This window comes from Camelina sativa, chromosome 7 (genome assembly GCF_030686135.1).
Source record: "Camelina sativa cultivar CO46 ecotype springtype chromosome 7, ASM3068613v1".
NCBI classification, from domain to species: domain Eukaryota; kingdom Viridiplantae; phylum Streptophyta; class Magnoliopsida; order Brassicales; family Brassicaceae; genus Camelina; species Camelina sativa.
This window is the reverse complement of record NC_141886.1, coordinates 19,498,839-19,518,229: the sequence shown is the minus strand read 5'-3', so window position 1 is coordinate 19,518,229 and position 19,391 is coordinate 19,498,839. Positions and strand designations below refer to the sequence as shown.

The 19,391-nt window shown below is 33.0% G+C and overlaps 2 protein-coding genes across 2 annotated transcripts; both read left to right on the top strand.

Annotated features, from left to right (window-relative positions):
• The first annotated feature begins 1,643 nt into the window (after nt 1–1,643).
• LOC104701308 (ribulose bisphosphate carboxylase small subunit 1A, chloroplastic) lies at nt 1,644–2,660 on the top strand. The gene is made up of 3 exons (XM_010416956.3): nt 1,644–1,841; nt 1,945–2,079; nt 2,207–2,660. Exons 1-3 carry the CDS (start codon nt 1,671–1,673, stop codon nt 2,444–2,446), a joined length of 546 nt encoding a protein of 181 aa, XP_010415258.1. The 5' UTR covers nt 1,644–1,670; the 3' UTR covers nt 2,447–2,660.
• Nucleotides 2,661–17,530: 14,870 nt separating this feature from the next.
• On the top strand, nt 17,531–19,269 carry LOC104701307 (protein ABA DEFICIENT 4, chloroplastic-like). Its single transcript, XM_010416955.3, has 6 exons — nt 17,531–17,881; nt 18,147–18,321; nt 18,420–18,520; nt 18,620–18,748; nt 18,831–18,919; nt 19,001–19,269. Exons 1-6 carry the CDS (start codon nt 17,831–17,833, stop codon nt 19,131–19,133), a joined length of 678 nt encoding a protein of 225 aa, XP_010415257.2. The 5' UTR covers nt 17,531–17,830; the 3' UTR covers nt 19,134–19,269.
• The last annotated feature ends 122 nt before the right edge of the window (nt 19,270–19,391 follow it).

Below are 19,391 nucleotides of genomic sequence, written 5' to 3'. Positions count from 1 at the left end.
CTTAGGAAAGATCTAATTTACATGCCGAATTTTTAGGGCTGAGTTTGACAAAAAGAGTTGATAACACAAATTTTGTAATCACATCCATATAATATAGCAACTAATTCAAATGAATACATCTTAGGAAATATCTAATTTGCGTTTAATAAACGATTAAATATTTGCTAAGTTCTTATTAGCTTTAAATATACACTATTAATCCAATAATATCAATTGAGAATCAAAATAAGAATATGTGATATCATTCATTCCTAAATCATAGCTAACCAAATAACAAAATGTATATTCTCAACTTGCGAATCAAGAGTTTATATAAAACATATATACAACCGTTAACAGTATATATAGAGATGCAATTCACCATCGACTACAAGCACCACTAAACTATTACAATATCATATCAACAAAATAATAGACTATCACGAGGTAAAACCTAATAACCTAACGAAATACATATGCTTTTTAAAAAGTTATATTTTCCATAAAAATTATAAAACCGTAAAAACTGAACCGCAACCAAATTGAAAAATACAAAAAACCGAATAAATCATAAATCAAAAAACCAAACCGAAACCAGATTAAAAAATTGAACGACCATTCTTAGATAGATCCACGGGTTGAGAGAGGAGGTATGACCCACTAAGAATGATGGCGATTAGAGCATTCAATCTTAATAAATTTGTCTTTCTAACTAATAGATAAAATATAATTTAGTTTAAAAACTAGAAAACGATATTAAAAAAAATACAACTTGATAACAATATGTTTTAAGATGTGGAAAGAATATATCTAGTTTTAAGAGTCTTGCTTTAATTAATTTTTTTTGGGTGGAAGTGTTGTTTTACGTTTACAATGTAAAATGTTGGATAAATATTCCAATTTTTTCCTATTGTTTTGTGTATTAAGTATTTGTCTTAGCATTATAACTCTTCCAGCTCTTACGGTTACTGAAGGCACATAATAGTGCAACCCATCATGATGTGTTCGAAGCTCGAGCGAGGCATTAGAGAAATATGATGAGACAAGAATCACCGGAAGGAGGAACTCCCATTTTTATTCGTGAACCATACCATTCTAATATTTTTACCAAATCCAAGCTTAAAAAATGTATGATTACTAAAAATTCACTTTTCACATTAAACTTGATCTTTTCTGGCATATTTTACAGAGAATTAATGTATAAGATATCATTCTATATAGTTGACAAAAAAAAAAAGATCATTCTATATATATAGTTTTATCTATCCAAGTCAGAGGTAAAAAAAGAGGTTGTATGTAATAAGGAAAAATATTAATCCCCCAAAAAAGGGACGGAGCCAAAACCAAAACCTCCGGAAAGTAAAACGAGTTAGCACCACCCATCACACATTTTCACTCATAGATAACGATAAGATTCATGGAGTTATCTTCCACGTGGCACTGTTCTAGCGGTACAAACCGATAAGGGTCTCAACACCTTACCTTAGGCTCTGTGGCCGTTACCAAGTGAACTTAACCCTCACACATATCCACACTCAACATCTAACGGTCTAAATCCCTTCACAATCCAACCTCATGAATCCTCGACCCTCGGATCATTCAAGGGCTTGTTCTCATTGTTATTATCATTATATATAGATGAGCAAAGCACTAGACCAATCCTCAGTCACACAAAAGAGTAAAGAAGAACAATGGCTTCATCTATGCTCTCTTCCGCTACTATGGTTGCCTCTCCGGCTCAGGCCACTATGGTCGCTCCTTTCACCGGACTTAAGTCCTCCGCTGCTTTCCCAGCCACCCGCAAGGCCAACAACGACATTACTTCCATCACAAGCAACGGCGGAAGAGTTAGCTGCATGAAGGTTCATATATATATTTTTCTTCTTTCGATTTTTTTTTGTATATATTCATTCGAATTACATAAACTAATGTTATTATTATTGTGTAAATCTTAAAAAATTATAGGTGTGGCCTCCGATCGGAAAGAAGAAGTTTGAGACCCTCTCTTACCTTCCTGACCTTACCGAATCCGAATTGGCTAAGGAAGTTGACTACCTTATCCGCAACAAGTGGATTCCCTGTGTTGAATTCGAGTTGGAGGTAATCAAGTTTGAACATAATATAGATCTTGGACTATTTTCTTGTTGTTGTTGGTGGTATAATATTGATTAGGAACTCTTTTTAAAAAATATTCTGAGTTGGTTTGTAACATGTGTGGTTTTTATAGAACGGGTTTGTGCACCGTGAGCACGGTAACACCCCCGGATACTACGATGGAAGGTACTGGACAATGTGGAAGCTTCCCTTGTTCGGTTGCACCGACTCCGCTCAAGTGTTGAAGGAAGTCGAGGAGTGCAAGAAGGAGTACCCCGAAGCCTTCATTAGGATCATCGGATTCGACAACACCCGTCAAGTGCAGTGCATCAGTTTCATCGCCTACAAGCCCCCAAGCTTCACCAATGCTTAATTTCCAAACCTCTCCCCCTTTGCTTTGTTTCTTTGTAAACATCAAAACATTATCCCCCACCTTTGATTTTATATCATTCTGCTTTTCTTCTTCTTCTTTTTTTTTTATATCTAAAGTTTTAATTTCCGGATTTAACGTTTGTTTTCCGGTTTGCGAGACATTTTCTATCGGATTTCTCAAATGTCTGATGAAATAAATATGTAATGTTCTATAAGTCTTTTGATTTCGAATTTGCATATGAACAAACAAGAAAAGAGGACAATGCGGCTCAAAAATAATGAAATATACAATAACATAAAAGTACTTTAACCTTTTGATCCGTCGTTTGAATAGCAATTATTTGAATAAAATAAGTTTTCACGATTAATGAGGTATAGGAGAGGTTTAGACTAACAATATCTTGAAATAAAAGATGACCCACTTGAAATCTAGTGATGGATACATAAGTGGACGTGCTTTATTTAGGATAGAATTCTAGATAAGAGTCTCGGATATTCATTTTTACTTAAGTATATTCAAAGGATCTTGTGGATTATATATTTTTCCTCAATCACTTGACTTGGCCCAAAATTCACATAAGATATTGTTGGAACTAGGATAATATGAAATATAATGTGCTTTAATGTTGTTTAGGTACTTTCGGAATAGGATAAGATACATGAGGGTGGTAAGAATTCAAAGTTTTGTGAAAAAAAAATTGTTTGTAGGAAGTTTATTTTAAATAAATTTTTTTTTACTTAAGTATAAATACCTTTTCTACCATTAGAAGAAACAAATCTCTTTTACCATTTAATCTCAGTTTTGTTCTCCATCGATTACATCGAAATGCGAAATCACAAATTTGTTTTTGTTTTCATGTAACTTTTTGTTGACTAAGTTAGGTGGGAGTGAACATCAGAAAAGAGAAAAAAAACAAAATGAGTGGACCAAAAGGCCCATTAACAGAAATAATGACCAAAATGGGTGGACCTCCTGAGAGAAAAAATCCCAACTCTCCTTTTGGAGCTTCAACATACCGAATAGCCCACCCAAGTCCTTACTCCATCCATTTTCTCAAACCGTTGTTTAAAATTTGGCAAAACGCTAACGGGTGTTCAGTGATAATCTAAAAATAATCGGGAATATGACTAGGCCAAAAGTAACTGAATCAGGTAAATGTTGGATAACTGACTTTTTTAAGAAACTAATCATGACGGATAAAGTCAGTCTGACAACTAAGCGGGAGTAATCGAAGTGAGAGGTGGACTCTGAGAACAAAGTCTCAAACAATGACTAATAATAGCCCGCCACATGACTATCATTTTCTTGTTTTTGTTTCAAAAAATGTATTTTCTTTTTCCAATTTCCTTAATATATCTGATTGTGAAAGAAAACATAAAATGTATATATCTAAAGAAAACAAAAAAAAACGAATTAATGGGGGAACACCTACCTCTGCCCTTATCTGTCATGAAACTAGACTTATGTCTTGTCCACCTAAATTCACTTTAACTTCAAATTTCCACTCACACAACACATATTCTCGATTAGTATATTCAAAAACTTAGAGCATCTCCGTTAGTTGCATTTGTTAGCTTAAAAAGCTAAAAAAATAAATCAGAAATCTTAATTAACTAACAATGGATCTTTAGCTTAGATATTTTAGGAGCGATGCTTAGCTAACACATGTTAGCCTGTAAGTAAAATTTTAGGAGAAAAAGAAAAAAAAAAGCTACACAGTCAAAAGAGGGATGGTGGAAAAGCTGAGTGGAGCTGTTACTTTCTTGGCTCGCAGGTACGACCGAGGAAGTGACGCAAAAGGCTACACAGTCTGTTCAGGACTCTTCACATTCACTTGGCTCCACCGTTGGTAAGGCCTCTTCCTGTTACAAATAGCGTTTTCAGCTTGTAGCATTTGTGATGACTTTTGAATCAAAAGTTTTGATTTTGGTGTATAAATGGTTGTAACCGTGAAAGTAGAATGTAGAATTGAGGTTTATATATTCTCATTCATTCTCTTCTTCCAAGTGTTCGTGTAGCTTCTTTGTCACATATCAGTTTTGATGATGGTTTAAATTGTTTGTGTAGACTGAGACTAATAGAATATCAGGAGAGAACAAAGGTGTATCAGATAATCCAATTCGTTTGAAAATATCTTCCCCTAATGTTTTGGATATCTCTCTTGTGTATCACTAAGGTTCCTGTTGGTGATCAGCCTACTGATATTGAAGCTCGTATAAGAACCATGATCTTGTCTTACATTAAGAACCATGGCTGCTTGATACTTGCTGTTACCCCTGCTAATTCCGATTTAGCCAACTTAGACGCGTTGCAAATCGAAGAAAATGCTGATCCTGATGGTAAGTTTTTTGTATCATCAAGTCAATTGTGAATTTTTTGTAAACTAGAGAATCGAATGGAGTAATTCTCTTGTCTTATTATTGAATAAACTCGAGGTTACACATATATATATATAGTAGAGTACATAACCGACTAGACATAAAACCTATGGCCGATAGGCCTTATTGTCTTGGACGGACACGGGCCATGAACGGGCCGTGTATGGGCCTGGTTATGGAGTCCATCCGTTAAGTGGTTTATAACACTCCCCTTGGTTGACATAACCATGCCAATGCTAAGGGATCAATGCAATACGCTAGGGGGTTGCTGCCTCATTAAAACCTTACCAGAAAAACCCAGTGGAACAAAACCTTGGTGAAGGAAAAAGAGTACAGCACGCATTGCTCCCCCTGTTCTAAGCATCCCTAAAGTCCTTAAGCCTCCGCATTCCAATCTGGTGCATGAGCTTCTTGAATGTAGTTGTCGGTAATGCCTTAGTGAAGAGATCGGTTGAGTTGTCGCATGACTGAACTTGCACCACTTGAACTTCTCCGGCCTTTTGTAGTTCATGTGTGAAGAAGAACTTGGGTAGGATGTGCTTCGTCCGATCTCCCTTGACGTAACCTTCCTTGAGCTGTGCGATGCAGGCCGTATTATCTTCGTAGATTACGGTTGGCTCTTTGTCTTCGACCATTCCGCAATTTGCTATAATATGTTTGAGTCATCGACCTCAACCATACACTCTCTCGTCCGGCTTCATGAATTGCTAGGATCTCCGCATGGTTGGACGAAGTGGCACAATGCTCTGCTTCATAGAACGCCACGATATCGTCGTACCATCGTGTGTAAACACATATCCGGTTTGATACCTAGAGTTGTGCGGATCCGATAAGTAACCTGCATCAGCAAAACCAACTAAACCTTCTTTGTTATAGTTAGTATAAAATAAACCAAAGTCTGCCGTCCCTTGTAGGTAACGCAGAACATGCTTAACACTGTTCCAATGCTTTTTAGTCGGACAAGAACTAAATCTTGCTAGGAGGTTCACGACAAAACATATGTCCGGTCTAGTGTGGCTAGCCAAGAATATTAACGCTCCTATAGCACTGAGGTATGGCACTTCAGGACCGAGAACTTCTTCATCGGCCTTCTTTGGACCAAATGGATCTTTATCCAAATCAAGACTCCTCACAACCATTGGGCTGGTCAATGGGTGAGCTTGGTCCATATTAAACCTCTTGAGTACCTTTTCTGTATATGCCATTTGATGCACTCATTTATTTACTCAAGCTGCAATCTCAAACAGAATTTAGTTTTACCTAGGTCTTTCATTTCAAACTCTTTCTTTAAATATTCGACTGTTTGGGCGATTTCTCCAGAGGTTCCTAGGATATTCAAATCATCCACATATACTGCTATTATCACAAACTCTTTGTTTGCAAACTTCTTTATAAATATACATGGACTGATTGGGTCATTCTTATAGCCTTCTTTAGCTAAGTACTCACTTAATCGATTATACCACATTCGACCACTTTGTTTCAGTCCATAAAGGGATTTGTTCAGCCTTATTTAGTACTGTTCTCGAGAACCAATCTTATCTTTGAGCTCAAAACCCTCTGGTAATCTCATATAAATTTCATTATCCAGTGGACCATATAAGTATGCGGTTACAACATCCATTAACCGCAAATCCAGTTTTTCTCTTATAGCCAGACTTATTAAGTACCTAAATGTTGTTGCATCCATCACAGGGGAGTATGTCTCCTCATATTCTATTCATGGTCTTTGAGAGAATCCTTGTGCTACAAGCTGTGCCTTATATCTCACGATTTCATTTTTCTCATTTCTCTTCCTTACAAAGACCCACTTATGTCCAACTGGCTTTATTTTAGGCGTTGTCCTTAAGATCGGACCAAACACACTTCTCTTCTTTAAAGAGTTTAACTCCACGTCAATGGCTTCTTTCCATTTTAGCCAATCTTTACTTTGAGTGCACTCTAATATAGACGTGGGTTCATGATCCTCATTTACCTCAAGTGCTACTTTATATGCAAATATTTCATCAATGTCGACATCTTTACGGTTCCATTGAGTTCCAGACATGATATAATTGATTGAGATCTCATTATTATCAATACCTTCAGGTCCTTGAGGTTCAGCGTCCCAAACCTCATTTGGTACCTTAGGATTTGCCGCGGCCATGTCTGCATTTTCCTTAACCTCGGTTTGATTTGCACCTTTCTTAGATTTCTGAGGGTTCTTATCTTTGGAACTTAATGGTCTACCTCGTTTTAAACGTGGTTTAGACTCTGTAGCAACTTGATTGTGTTCCTTCTGAACATCAATACTTATTGGTGCATTACAAGCTGGTATGTACGATTTTGTTACTCTCTTTGGATCAGCAAAGGAATCTGGCAATTGAATAGCTAGCTTCTGTAAATGAATAATCTTTTGAACCTCTGCATCACATGATAGAGTTCGAGGATCTTGCCAATTTAAGGATGTTTGATTCCATGTTAATTCTTTAACCAACTTGCTAGTCTCACCCCCTAACATTGGGAATTCGGACTCAACAAAGTGACAGTCCGCGTATCTGGCCTTAAATAAATCTCCTGTGGTTGGCTCAAGATACTTTATAATGGTGGGAGACTCATATACAACATATATTTCCATCCTCCTTTGAGGTCCCATCTTAGTTCTCTGTGGTGGAGCAATTGGTACATAAACGGCACACCCGAATGTTTTGAGATGGGATATGTCTGGCTCATGACCCGTTAATAGTTGGGATGGTGAATACTTATGTTCACTAGATGGCCTGATGCGTATAAGTTCTGCTGCATGTAAAACTGCGTGTCCCCAAGCCGACACAGGAAGCTTCGATCTCATTAGCAATGGTCGAGCAATTAATTGTATTCGTTTAATGAAGGATTCTGCTAATCCGTTTTGTGTATGGACATGTGCCACAGGATGTTCCACACTCACCCCCATGGACATACAATAATCATTAAACGCTTGGGATGTAAATTCACCAGCATTGTCTAGACGTATAGTCTTAAGTGGAAATCTGGAAAATGTGCTCTTAGTCTTATAATTTGAGCCAACATCCTAGCAAATGCTAGGTTCCTTGTGGTAACAAGCAAACGTGTGACCATCTAGTTGATGCATCGATCATAACCATAAAATATCTAAATGTCCCACAAAGTGGGTGTATTGGTCCACATATATCACCTTGTATCTTTTACAAAAAATGCAAAGTTTCTTTATTTACTTTTGCTGGTGATGGCCTTATAATAAGTTTCCCTTGTGCACATGCTACACACGTGAGATTTTTAGGGATAACTTTTCTCTCTTTAAGAGTGTGCCCATTTGAACTATTAATCATTTTACGCATCATGTTCGAACCCGGATGGCCAAGTCGGTCATGCCATAGAGTGAACTGTTCATTAAACATTTTATTCTTTGCCAAGTTAGCTTCTATCATGTTAATCTTAGCATGGAATAAACCAGTGGCTAATGCAGGTATAGTCTCTAGGACCTTCTTATGTCCATTCACGATTTCAGTAATGTATAGAAATTCTTTGCTTCCTTCACCCTTTGTTTCAACATGATAACCATTCAATCGAATGTCTTTAAAGCTCAATAAACTTCTCTTCGAGTTGGGTGAGTACAAGGCATCACTTAGTTCAATATGTGTGCCATTAGGTAATAATTTGTGAGCTTGGTTGTAGCCTTCTATTAAGCTTGCTATACCCGCAATTGTACTAACATTGGCACTTTTCATTATGAAGTTTATGAAATATCTTTTATCCTTCAATATTGTGTGGCTGGATCCACTGTCCACCACTAGTACACTCATATACTCGGCCATTTCTATAATGACAATGATTTTTGTTTAAAACTTTAATAAAACAAGCAAATATATATTGAAATAAAATCATTGAATTTAAACCAAAACAATTATCCAATACATAAAACCGAAATAAAGCATAAAAGCTTAGAAATTAAACCAAGGCCATAATGTAAAACTAGTTATCTTCTTTAAAACAATCGGAAGTCTCATAGTCTAGTGAATCATCATTCTCATGGTTGAAGTCATCTTCACCATCGAGAGACACATAGTTGGCTTCTGGATTCTTCTTCAACACCTCTTGATATGCATCAATGAGATGTTTAGGTATTCTGCAATTCTTGGCCCAATGGTTAGACATACCACATCGGTGACAAACCGATTTAGCCTTGTTTTGCGGTTTAAAGGACCCACGTCCCCTACCACCACGGCCACGGCCTCCACGGCCATAACCATTAAAGCGGCTAGCTTGGTACTGTCCACGACCACCACGTCCTCTGCAACCACGGCCACGGCCATAGTGTCTTTCTCTATGGACATAGTTGGTCTCCTTGGGCTCTTTAGGCTCCTTAGGCTCATTAGAATTTTGCTTTGCCATATCTACCTTGTGTGCTTCTGGTAGTGGGGCTATACCAGGAGGTCTCATAGCACTATTCATCAACGCTCATTGTTCTGCTCAGCTAGTAGCAAACACGAGATTAAGACCCCATAGGTTTTGAAACCTTTTTCAGGGTACTGTTACTGAAGTAGTATGTTGTGAGTGCTAAAAGTAGACAATGTCTTCTCTAGCAACTCTTTCTCTGTCACCTCAGTACCACACAACCTATGGAGTGAGACAATCCTAAAAAGCTCTGAGTTATACTCATCCACGGAGTTGTAGTCCTGGATCCTTTGGTTTTTCCAATCAAATTAAGCCTTTGGTAAGAGTACCGTTTGTTGGTGTCCGTATCAGCGTTTAAGCTTTGTCCAAAGGTCAAGAGGATTTTCTATGGTGAGGTACTGATTCTTGAGACTCTCAGCAAGGTGATGGAGCATATGCATAATGGCCTTGTAATTTTGCTTATTGGATGGTTCAAAACCTTCCTCAATTCATTCAAATAAGTCCTTTGACTGTAGCATGATCTTAGTGTCCAATGCCCATTGCAAATAGTTGTCTCCAGAAGCATTCAATGCAGCATAGTCTAAGTTGTTAAGCCTTGCCATCTGCATAAAACAGAAATAGACAACCAATTATTAGCATGCGGTATTTGAGACCGAGCCATGCAATCAATCAATAGGTCATGCGGTATTTAAGACCGAACCATGCCATTAAATTTAAACTTAGGTGCGGTATTTAAGACCAAACCATGCCTTGCCTTTACTCATAATTTTCGGTTTTGGTATGCATGGAAAACAAACAAACCTAGATAGAAAACTTGCATGCAACAATTTCCTTTTTATTAGATAGAATTTCCTTTTCTTAAGTTTTCCTTTTTCTAATTAGGATTTTAGTAAATATTGTTCTAGGCTTTAGATAATTACTTGAATAAAATTAGAAGTTATTCTAATCAATGATTTAATCTTAAAACAATTCCGATTTTCAAGTTTTAGTTTTTAGGAATTTAACAATAATTTTAAGAACAATCGGATTCAAAAATATTTTTATGTAAGGTTTGATTTTAACAACCCTAAAATAAGTCTATCCAATTCGATTTTAGAGTTCATGCAACTTGATTATATGCAGAAACAGTTTGTGCAATAAACGATTCTATAATACCCTATACATGATCCGATTTTCATACTTATGATGCATGCAACAAGCAATCAAGCAATAGCAACAATAAACAAACAATCCATGACAAGCAAATCCGATTTTTAGGGTCATAGGAATCATATGTCTTGATCTTTTATTAGTTTGTGCAGTTGCAGGTTTTAGGGTTTAATAGTTTTTAGATTCAAGTTCGATTATATGGTTCCATAAGTTTCGATTTTACCTTAACACCAAAAGGGGTATGACCGGTTTTGATCTGGGAGCTACAGACCTCAAATATACCTTGATCACGAACCACGAACCTCGAACAGAACTGCAAGCTGCTTTCCCACGAACAGATCTCGGACCGCTCCTTGTACCGCTCACGTCCCGATCCACGTACCGCTCACGTACTGCTCTCGTACCGCACTCGTCCTGGAACCGCGAACCTCGAACTGGTTTAGGATGGAACTTGATCACGAGCACATTTTTGCTCGTGAACACTAATAGATCTTCGAAACTGGAACTAGTTTTCGACAAGGGGAAGGAACGTCGGCGGTTTAGGGTTTTGATGAAAGAAGAAGGGTGAATGGCGGCGGTTAGAGTTTTAAGGTTTTACTCAGCTGGATCTTTAGAACAATCGTGCTGATAACGTGTTGTAAACTAGAGAATCGAATGGAGTATTTCTCTTGTCTTATTATTGAATAAACTCGAGGTTACACATATATATATAGTAGAGTACATAACCGACTAGACATAAAACCTATGGCCGATGGGCCTTATTGTCTTGGACGTACACGGGCCATGAACGGGCCGTGTATGGGCCTGGTTATGGAGTCCATCCGTTAAGTGGTTTATAACAGAATTTTATTAATTTCATTTGGTATACATGATTATTCACCTTTCGCGTTTGCATATTAATTTTCGAGACCTTATGATGAACCGAAAAAAGAAAACCGCATTAATTTTTTTTCTGTCTTGTTAATTGAAAAACGTCCCGCTAATAAATGTTTTCCATATATGGTGTGTATCACCATAAATCCGCTTTCTTTGTTTTTTTTTTAAAGAAGGTTTATAGTAACTAATATATTGTTTTAAGAGTAACCTACGCCACAAGCTGAACTTTTTATTTTGATGTAAATTTTTGTAATAATTTTTGTTGTTGTTACGTTATTAATAATCTTTTGTGATTATAAATTCTGTTTTCTTATATATAATAAATTTGTATGTTAAGAATGTTTTTTACACAAATTTATATAATGTTGTTTAAGATCATGCTTCTTAACTACTACCATCGAAAACTTGCTCACCATAATCTTCAGAATGATCAACATTTTTAAAATGGCATGAACAGAGTGGTTTATTTACAATTATTTAAATAAGTCTAAGTTACATGGAAATTATATCTACCAGTTGAAGAGTCTGATAAATCATCGCCCCGTAGTTTACTTCTATTCACCGGGTGGGTACGATGATAATATCGAAACATAATTACATATAGATTGTGATGGGGCTTTTCATCTTATTGTTTTTTTCACCTTCGTGTAAATGGGAGAGAAAAAGTATGATAGAGAATATTTTAAATGCAAGTATATCAGTAGTTGCACTGACTTTTAGTTTTACGCCAATTAATATTTTTTAATTAGATGACTAATTGTCTATAGTATCCTTAATAATTTTTGTTTATACTATTTCTAATGACATTTCATTGTAATTTTTTACACATTCTAATGTTAGTTTTATATTTGTACTTCTCAATTAATATAGTAAAATTAATATTTTTTAATTAGATGACTAATTGTCTTTAGTACCCTTACACATTCTATTCTTGTTTGTACTGTATTTCTAATGGCATTTCATTGTAATTTTTTACACATTCTAATGTTAGTTTTATATTTGTACCCTATATAATAAAACGGAAGTACACGACATTTTTTAGTAGACTATATAATAGATATATTTATGATTTTTTGTTATAAACTTGTGACATAGGTATATCATAATATACGGGTTAGTCTGATTTTTTGTAATTAAGGATAGTATGGATTTAGTTAATTATAGTAACATATAAATCAATTATAGGTAACATTTAAAAGATAAGGAAATCTCTCAACCTAATTAAAACAAAAATATGTGATTCTTCTTTCACATTTATTTTATTTTATATTTAAATTATTTCAATTTTTTAACTAATATATTTAGTTAATAAAATTTATGATTTTTTCAGCATATGATGTAATTTCAATTTTTTTAAACAGACATATATTGTTAAACTGATGAATAAAAAATATATACAAAATGCCCTACATCACCTAAGAAAACTAGGCAAAGATTCAAAGTCATATTAATAAAAAAGAGACCAAAATGATTCTGAATACGAATGAGCAGAAACCTTGATTTATCAGACATTGAAATTAAAAAATTTAAGCATTTTATTATGGTTCTTTATTTTAAAGAATTTCAACTTTTAATAAATTTAAAAATTCAAATGTATAACTTTTTAAAAATTTTAAAGATTATTAATATTTTAATTATTAAAACATTTATATTTTTATAAAATGTTTAAGATATGAATAATATTTAAACTTTATAAGAAGTTCAAATATTTTAAGTCTTTCAATTTCTAAAATAATAAAATTTATTCAAATATTTTAAATTTTAATAATATATACGAATTAAAATATCACATGATGGGTTATATGGCAGGACATGTTTGAGTTGATATTAATAGAAAATTAAAATGTCATTAATTCAGTGTTGCACGGGTAAAATATCATCTCATTATTTTGTGAACTTTTTAAAAACTTTAAAGATTATTAATATTTCAATTATTAAAACATTTAATTTTATAACTGTTTAAGATATTAATAATATTTAAACTTTATAAGAAGTTCAAATATTATAAGTAGTTCAATTTCTATAAAAAAAAAACTTTATTAAAACATTTTAAATTTTAAAAATATATTTAGATTTTTATGAAATTTTTAACGAATTAACATATCACACGACAAGTTATATGGCTAGGCATAGTCCTGGGCATTCAGAGTAAACCGAAAAAACCGAACCAAGAAAACCGAAAATTTCAGTTCTCGACGCTGATTGTGAGAAGAAAGCCAAACCGATCGGCGAAATAATTTTAGTAATTCGGTTATCAATTTGGTTCGGTTCGGCAGACGATAACCGATCGGTTTTTCGGTTAATAGGTGCACCATATAAAATGAAAAAAAACCCTAGATCTTTCATTTCTTCTCTTATTTTTTTCTCTGTGCCTACGAGAGAAAACTTTTTCTATACCTCCTTCTTCTCATTCATTCTTCTCAATCTTTCTCATTTTATTATTCTTTTTGCTGCATCTTCCCACCTATTTATGTATCTTCTTCTCTTCGTCGTCATAGATCCATGGCCAGTGTTTTGCACAATAGTTTCAAAACATTGTTAGCCTTATCACCATCATTCAGATCTATGAATGATGGTCCATCAGTCATTTATAATCAATTCTATCCGACAACTAAAATGTGGTACAGATTCACCGCTACTAGCTTCCCCAACACCAAACTCACGATTGGTAAATTTTTAATCGATTTTCATAAGTTTAGATAAAGGATTGCATGTTGCTTTGATGATGGTAGGTTATAGATCTCGATGAATGCATGTTTCTTCACGGGGAGATCCCACTGCTAGATGCTAATGCTACCGTCGCCGTCGCAGATCCGCCGCCTTAGAAATGAGTAGGGGCAAGGAGTTCATAAAGCCCTAAATTTTAATGGATTTTGGTTGCTATTTAATTTGGGCTTTGTTTTGTAAAACTTGGCCCACTAGTATAGTGGTTTGTAATTGTAAATTTGTTTTTGAAGCCCATTCTTATAAATTTGGTCTAATTCGGTTTAAATAAACCGAATAAAAAAAATTTGGTTTATTTCGGAATTGATTTTAAATCCAATAACCGACCCGAATAAACCGATTACCGAATAACCCAAACCGAATTTTTATTCGGTTTAATTCGGCGGAATTTTTAGATAACCGAAATTTTGAAAAACCGAATAACCCGAATTAACAGAATGCCCAGGGCTAGCTAGACATGTTTGAGTAGATATTAATAGAAACTTAAAATATCATTAATTCGGTGCTACATAAATAAAATATCATCTCATTATTTTGTTAACAATATGAATATTAGATTAATAGACGTATCTAATTAAATCGATTAATTAATACTGTAACAAAATAATTAATATGCGGTATAATGTAGGTTAAGTCATATAATTAACAATCAAAATGCAATATGTAATTTTATAAACTAAACAAATCAAATAAAATTAACAAATATAAATTAATATTTTTATCAAATAACTTAAACTGCAGTGTACCGCGGGTCAAAATCTAGATCTACTAGAATAGATCATACAAAATAGATGTTATTTTCATAAGTTATATTCAACATATGATTTCATGGCATAGTGTTTGAGCAAAAAAAAAAAAAACAAATAAAACAATCATATATATAATACTTTAAATAAAAATTACAAAATAAATAAAATAAATGTTAATCCGTGCTCTAGCATGGGTCTAATTCTAGACCGACATATAAGAACAATATTTGGGTTCACCCCTAGAGGTGAACCTCTTCATTCACCCCCTTATAAAATAAGGAAATAAAATCTGTATGCATTATGATAAAATTAAAAACTTAAACCGCTCTTTAATAAATCCAAATTGACATATAATTTTGTTCTACTTGTAAAATCTAAACTCTAACCATCTCATTTGTGAACCCAAACCGATATATAATTTCGTTCTACTTCTAAAATCTAAACCCTAACATCTCATTTGTGAACCCAAACTGACATATAATTTCGTTCTAATTATAAAATCTAAACCCTAGCCACCTCATTTGTGAGCCCAAACCGACATATAATTTCATTCTAATTGTAAAATCTAAACCCTAGCCACCTCATTTGTAAACCCAAACCGACATATAATTTCGTTTTAATTGTAAAATCTAAACCCACATAATATTTCGGTTTAATTGTAAAATCTAAACCCTAACCACTTTATTTGTAAATCCAAACCGACATATAATTTTGTTTTAATTTTAAAAATCTAAACCAAGCCAAAATTTAACTTTCCTTAATTAAAAGTATACAGAATTTGTTTCCTTAATTTTTTTGCTTTTTAATATAATTTTGATTTATTTTTTTAAATGAAATATTAGATGGGAGATTCTGATTGGCTAAGAGAAGAGGGGGTGAACAAATAGGTTCACTTGACATATAATTTCGTTTCAATTATAAAATCTAAACCCTAATTCTCATTTATAAATCCAAACAGATATATAACCTCGTTTAATTTTAAAAATCTAAACCAAGCCAAAATTTAACTTTCCTTAATTAAAAGTATACAGAATTTGTTTCCTTAATTAGTTTTGATTTTTAATTTAATTTTGATTTATATTTTAAATAAAATATTAGATAGAACATTCTGATTGGTTAAGAGGGAAGGGGGTGAAACTTAAGTATTTTTCTTGTTTTAAGTAAAAAAGAAGATGCTTATACAATAAATAATTATATTACAAATAACAAAATAAATAAGAATAATTTACATATGTTGTAAATACCAAAAAAAGTTAATAAATTATAAATATATATATATATATTTTAGTTGTGCATAAAAAATGTACATAAAACTTAAATTTTAGTTTAAATAAATTTGATTATTTTTTATCATTACAAATTAAACCAATAATGTATAATTAACTAGATTTAAATTTTTTTAAAAAGAAATTATAGTTTCTTGTAGAACAAATTTATGTTTAAAACATTGTATTTCTTCACTATTTTAATAAACACAAATTTACATGATTAATTTAAAAGAATTTTTGGTTTTTAAATTTTATAAATAATAGATGAAATTACTAATGATAAAAAAGTGAATGTTAGTAATGATAAAGTAAATAATATAATTGTTAATTCTACTTAATTATTCTAGTGATCATTAAAATAAACAAAAATTTAAATAAATTTTGATTTTTTATATATAAAATTTACATGATTAATTAAAATTAAATTTTGGGGTTTGTAGTTCATTTATCATCGATGAAAATGTTATTTCATTAACAATAATAATCAATTTAAATCAATAATAATCTATTTAAATTATAATATAAATCACTAAACCGCAAATAGTTTTTTCACCAATCAATTATCATTTTGTACCGCTTATTTTGTATAAACCGCACTTGTCCCGCAAACTGCATTTACCGCAGTTGATCCGTACTGCATTCTAAAAACGCTTTTCCCGCACAACCAAATACGCGGTCACCATTCGGACCCTGAGTAGACTCACAATTTTGATTAGATTAATGACTAATCCTCGACTATCAGTTATCTAATTATATTTGTTTAATTTGATTATAACCTGTTTAATCTGATTATTTTTTGCTTAATTTTTTGTATATCGTTTATTTTAGAGCCAAATATAAATCAAATATATTTTTTGTTATTTAGACATTTAAATTAAGAGTTTGTGATGTTTTACAATAACTAATATACAAACTTTTACTAAAAATCATAAATTTTTATTTTAAAATTATGTTTTTAAGTGTTTACCATAATTTTAAAGACAATACTATAGTTTTATATTTTATTCGATGTTTTTTTTAACACAAATAGAATTATTCATAGATTTAGTATAATATATTTATATTAATTATTAATTCAATAAAATAACCCTAAAACTAATCTCTGATTAATTAATTTCCTTTTAATATCTAATTTTCTCCCTAGTTGCTAGGTCTAACCGTCCGACTAGCGTCTAACCATTTTTAAAACGGTGCTAAAAACTTATATGGTAATACTACCCTAATAGTAAATGATATCTTTGTAAACCAAAATTGTACATAATTAATCCATATTAAATTAGATTTAAACTTTGAATAAAGGCCAACAAAAAAGTCTTGTTTATTACATAATCTTCTTTTTTTTGGACGAACACATAATTTCATTCATTCGTTTATTACATAATCTAAACCAAAATTTTATATGGATTACATCCGAACCAAAAATATTGAATCTTCGTTTAAAAAAAAAAGTGTTGTTTATAACATAATCTAAACGGAAATTTTATATAAATCACATCCGAAATTGAACCGAAACTATTAAAGTCAAAATTATGACCCAATGAAAAAACTCTCTAATAAGTCTTAATTTTTGTTAAAAAACAATGAAAATAAAAGATAGAAAACTTTAAAAAGAGAGCAAACAAAAAAAGTGTAGCATATAATTGTCGAACCACTGAGGACGAAAGAGTGAAAGACTACTTTTTTAGCTTTCCACTTCCGTTTAGTGGAAACCTAACACCTCTTCTCAAATCCTCTTTGTATTCCCCATTGCTTCTCTTATTTATATGCAGAGAAGAAGAGTTTTGTTGAAAGAAAGGTAATGAAAGATCAGATTTTGGGAAAGACTAGTATTGAAGATTTGAATCAAAGATGGTTATTTCTTCTTGCATTTCTCAGCCTTTCTCCTCATCACCTCTCTCGGTACTCTTTCTTCTCCCCAGTTTCACTTATATAATATGTTATTACACTGTTGGTGAATCTTACTATTAGTTATGGATAACCTTAAAAAAAAGTCTTAATCTTTTGACTCAAATTGGAGAATTTAATGGGGTTTTGAATTGACCCAGAGTCTTTATGTTACTGTTTCAGAACCTCTGTTTCTGATTGTTGTGTTTTGTTTGTATGAAAGTTTCGGAATTTCTAAGAGATAAAGTTTAAAACTTTTTTTTGTGTTGGTGATTTTCAGATGATGAAACGGAACATTACGGCTAAAAGATCGGAACTTTGTCTTGATTCTTCAAGAATTAGTTTTGATAATCGTTGGAGCTTCATCGGTGGATCAAGAATCTCTCTTCGCCGCAATGTTTCATCGAACTCTTACTCTGTAGCTCACAAGAGATGCTCCAGCATACAAGCTTCATGTAACTTGAAACATAACTCTCAGTAACCTTTTAAAGATTGACACTTTTTGTCATTCAATTTGTGGTTTTGGATCTCTCTGATATGTTTTATGTTGCAGGGTTAGCTACTTCTCAGATTGCAAGCAGTGTATTTGCGGTTGGAACTACTGCGGTTCTTCCCTTTTATACTCTAATGATTGTAGCTCCAAAAGCTGAAATTGTAAGTTTATGTTTTTAGTTTCAAGTCTTGTGTTGTTGTTGTGAAGACTCAAAAGAAGTTGTGGTTCTAAATTTGGGTAATCATGTTTCTTTTGTGTAGACCAAGAAGTCTGTGGAGAGTAGCATACCGTATATCATCTTAGGCTTGTTATACGCGTATTTGTTATACCTTTCTTGGACACCTGAGACGCTCAAATACATGTTTTCTAGTAAATACATGTTGCCAGAGGTTTTTTTTTTTTCCCTTTCTTGAAACATTGGAAAACAAGAGTGTCATTGCAGTTTTCTAAAGTTTGTTTTTACATCTGCAGTTGTCTGGAATAGCGAAAATGTTCTCAAGTGAAATAACTCTTGCTTCTGCTTGGATTCATCTTCTTGTTGTTGATCTTTTCGCAGCCAGGTATATATTCTTCTCACCGGGTTTTGAATCTATCCGAATGTGTTTCTTATGACGCGTGTTTTGGGTTGTTTTTCTATGCAGGCAAGTTTATAATGATGGTTTACTGAATAAGATTGAAACGAGGCATTCTGTTTCGCTTTGCCTTCTCTTCTGCCCTGTTGGAATCGTTTCGCATTTCGTGACCAAAGCTTTAACCAACAACCAGAGCAAGTAAAAACAGCGATCTTGGTCTTATCATCATCTTCTTTCTTAACAGCTTATAAAGATTGTAATGATGGTTTCATTGTACTTTTGCGAGTTTGTAATGGAGTAAGTTGTTAACAGAATCAATGAAAAAACTTTTATCAGTACGTTAACTTCATGATGAGGTTTTTGCAACTTGGAAACCTCCTCTTCGCATATACTACTAAACTATAGATTTACCAAGTTTGTCAAATGTATGTTTAATAAACTAAAAAAATTAAACAAGAAG

What these genes read in the sequence shown, in the direction of transcription:
- LOC104701308 (XM_010416956.3), top strand. Translation starts at nt 1,671, where the DNA reads ATGGCTTCATCTATGCTCTCTTCCGCTACTATGGTTGCCTCTCCGGCT. An exon ending in GAAGAGTTAGCTGCATGAAG is followed by an intron (nt 1,842 to 1,944) that starts GTTCATATATAT and finishes AAAAAATTATAG; the next exon opens with GTGTGGCCTCCGATCGGAAA. An exon ending in GTGTTGAATTCGAGTTGGAG is followed by an intron (nt 2,080 to 2,206) that starts GTAATCAAGTTT and finishes TGGTTTTTATAG; the next exon opens with AACGGGTTTGTGCACCGTGA.
- LOC104701307 (XM_010416955.3), top strand. Translation starts at nt 17,831, where the DNA reads ATGGTTATTTCTTCTTGCATTTCTCAGCCTTTCTCCTCATCACCTCTC. An exon ending in CTCCAGCATACAAGCTTCAT is followed by an intron (nt 18,322 to 18,419) that starts GTAACTTGAAAC and finishes TTTATGTTGCAG; the next exon opens with GGTTAGCTACTTCTCAGATT. An exon ending in GTTGATCTTTTCGCAGCCAG is followed by an intron (nt 18,920 to 19,000) that starts GTATATATTCTT and finishes TTTTCTATGCAG; the next exon opens with GCAAGTTTATAATGATGGTT.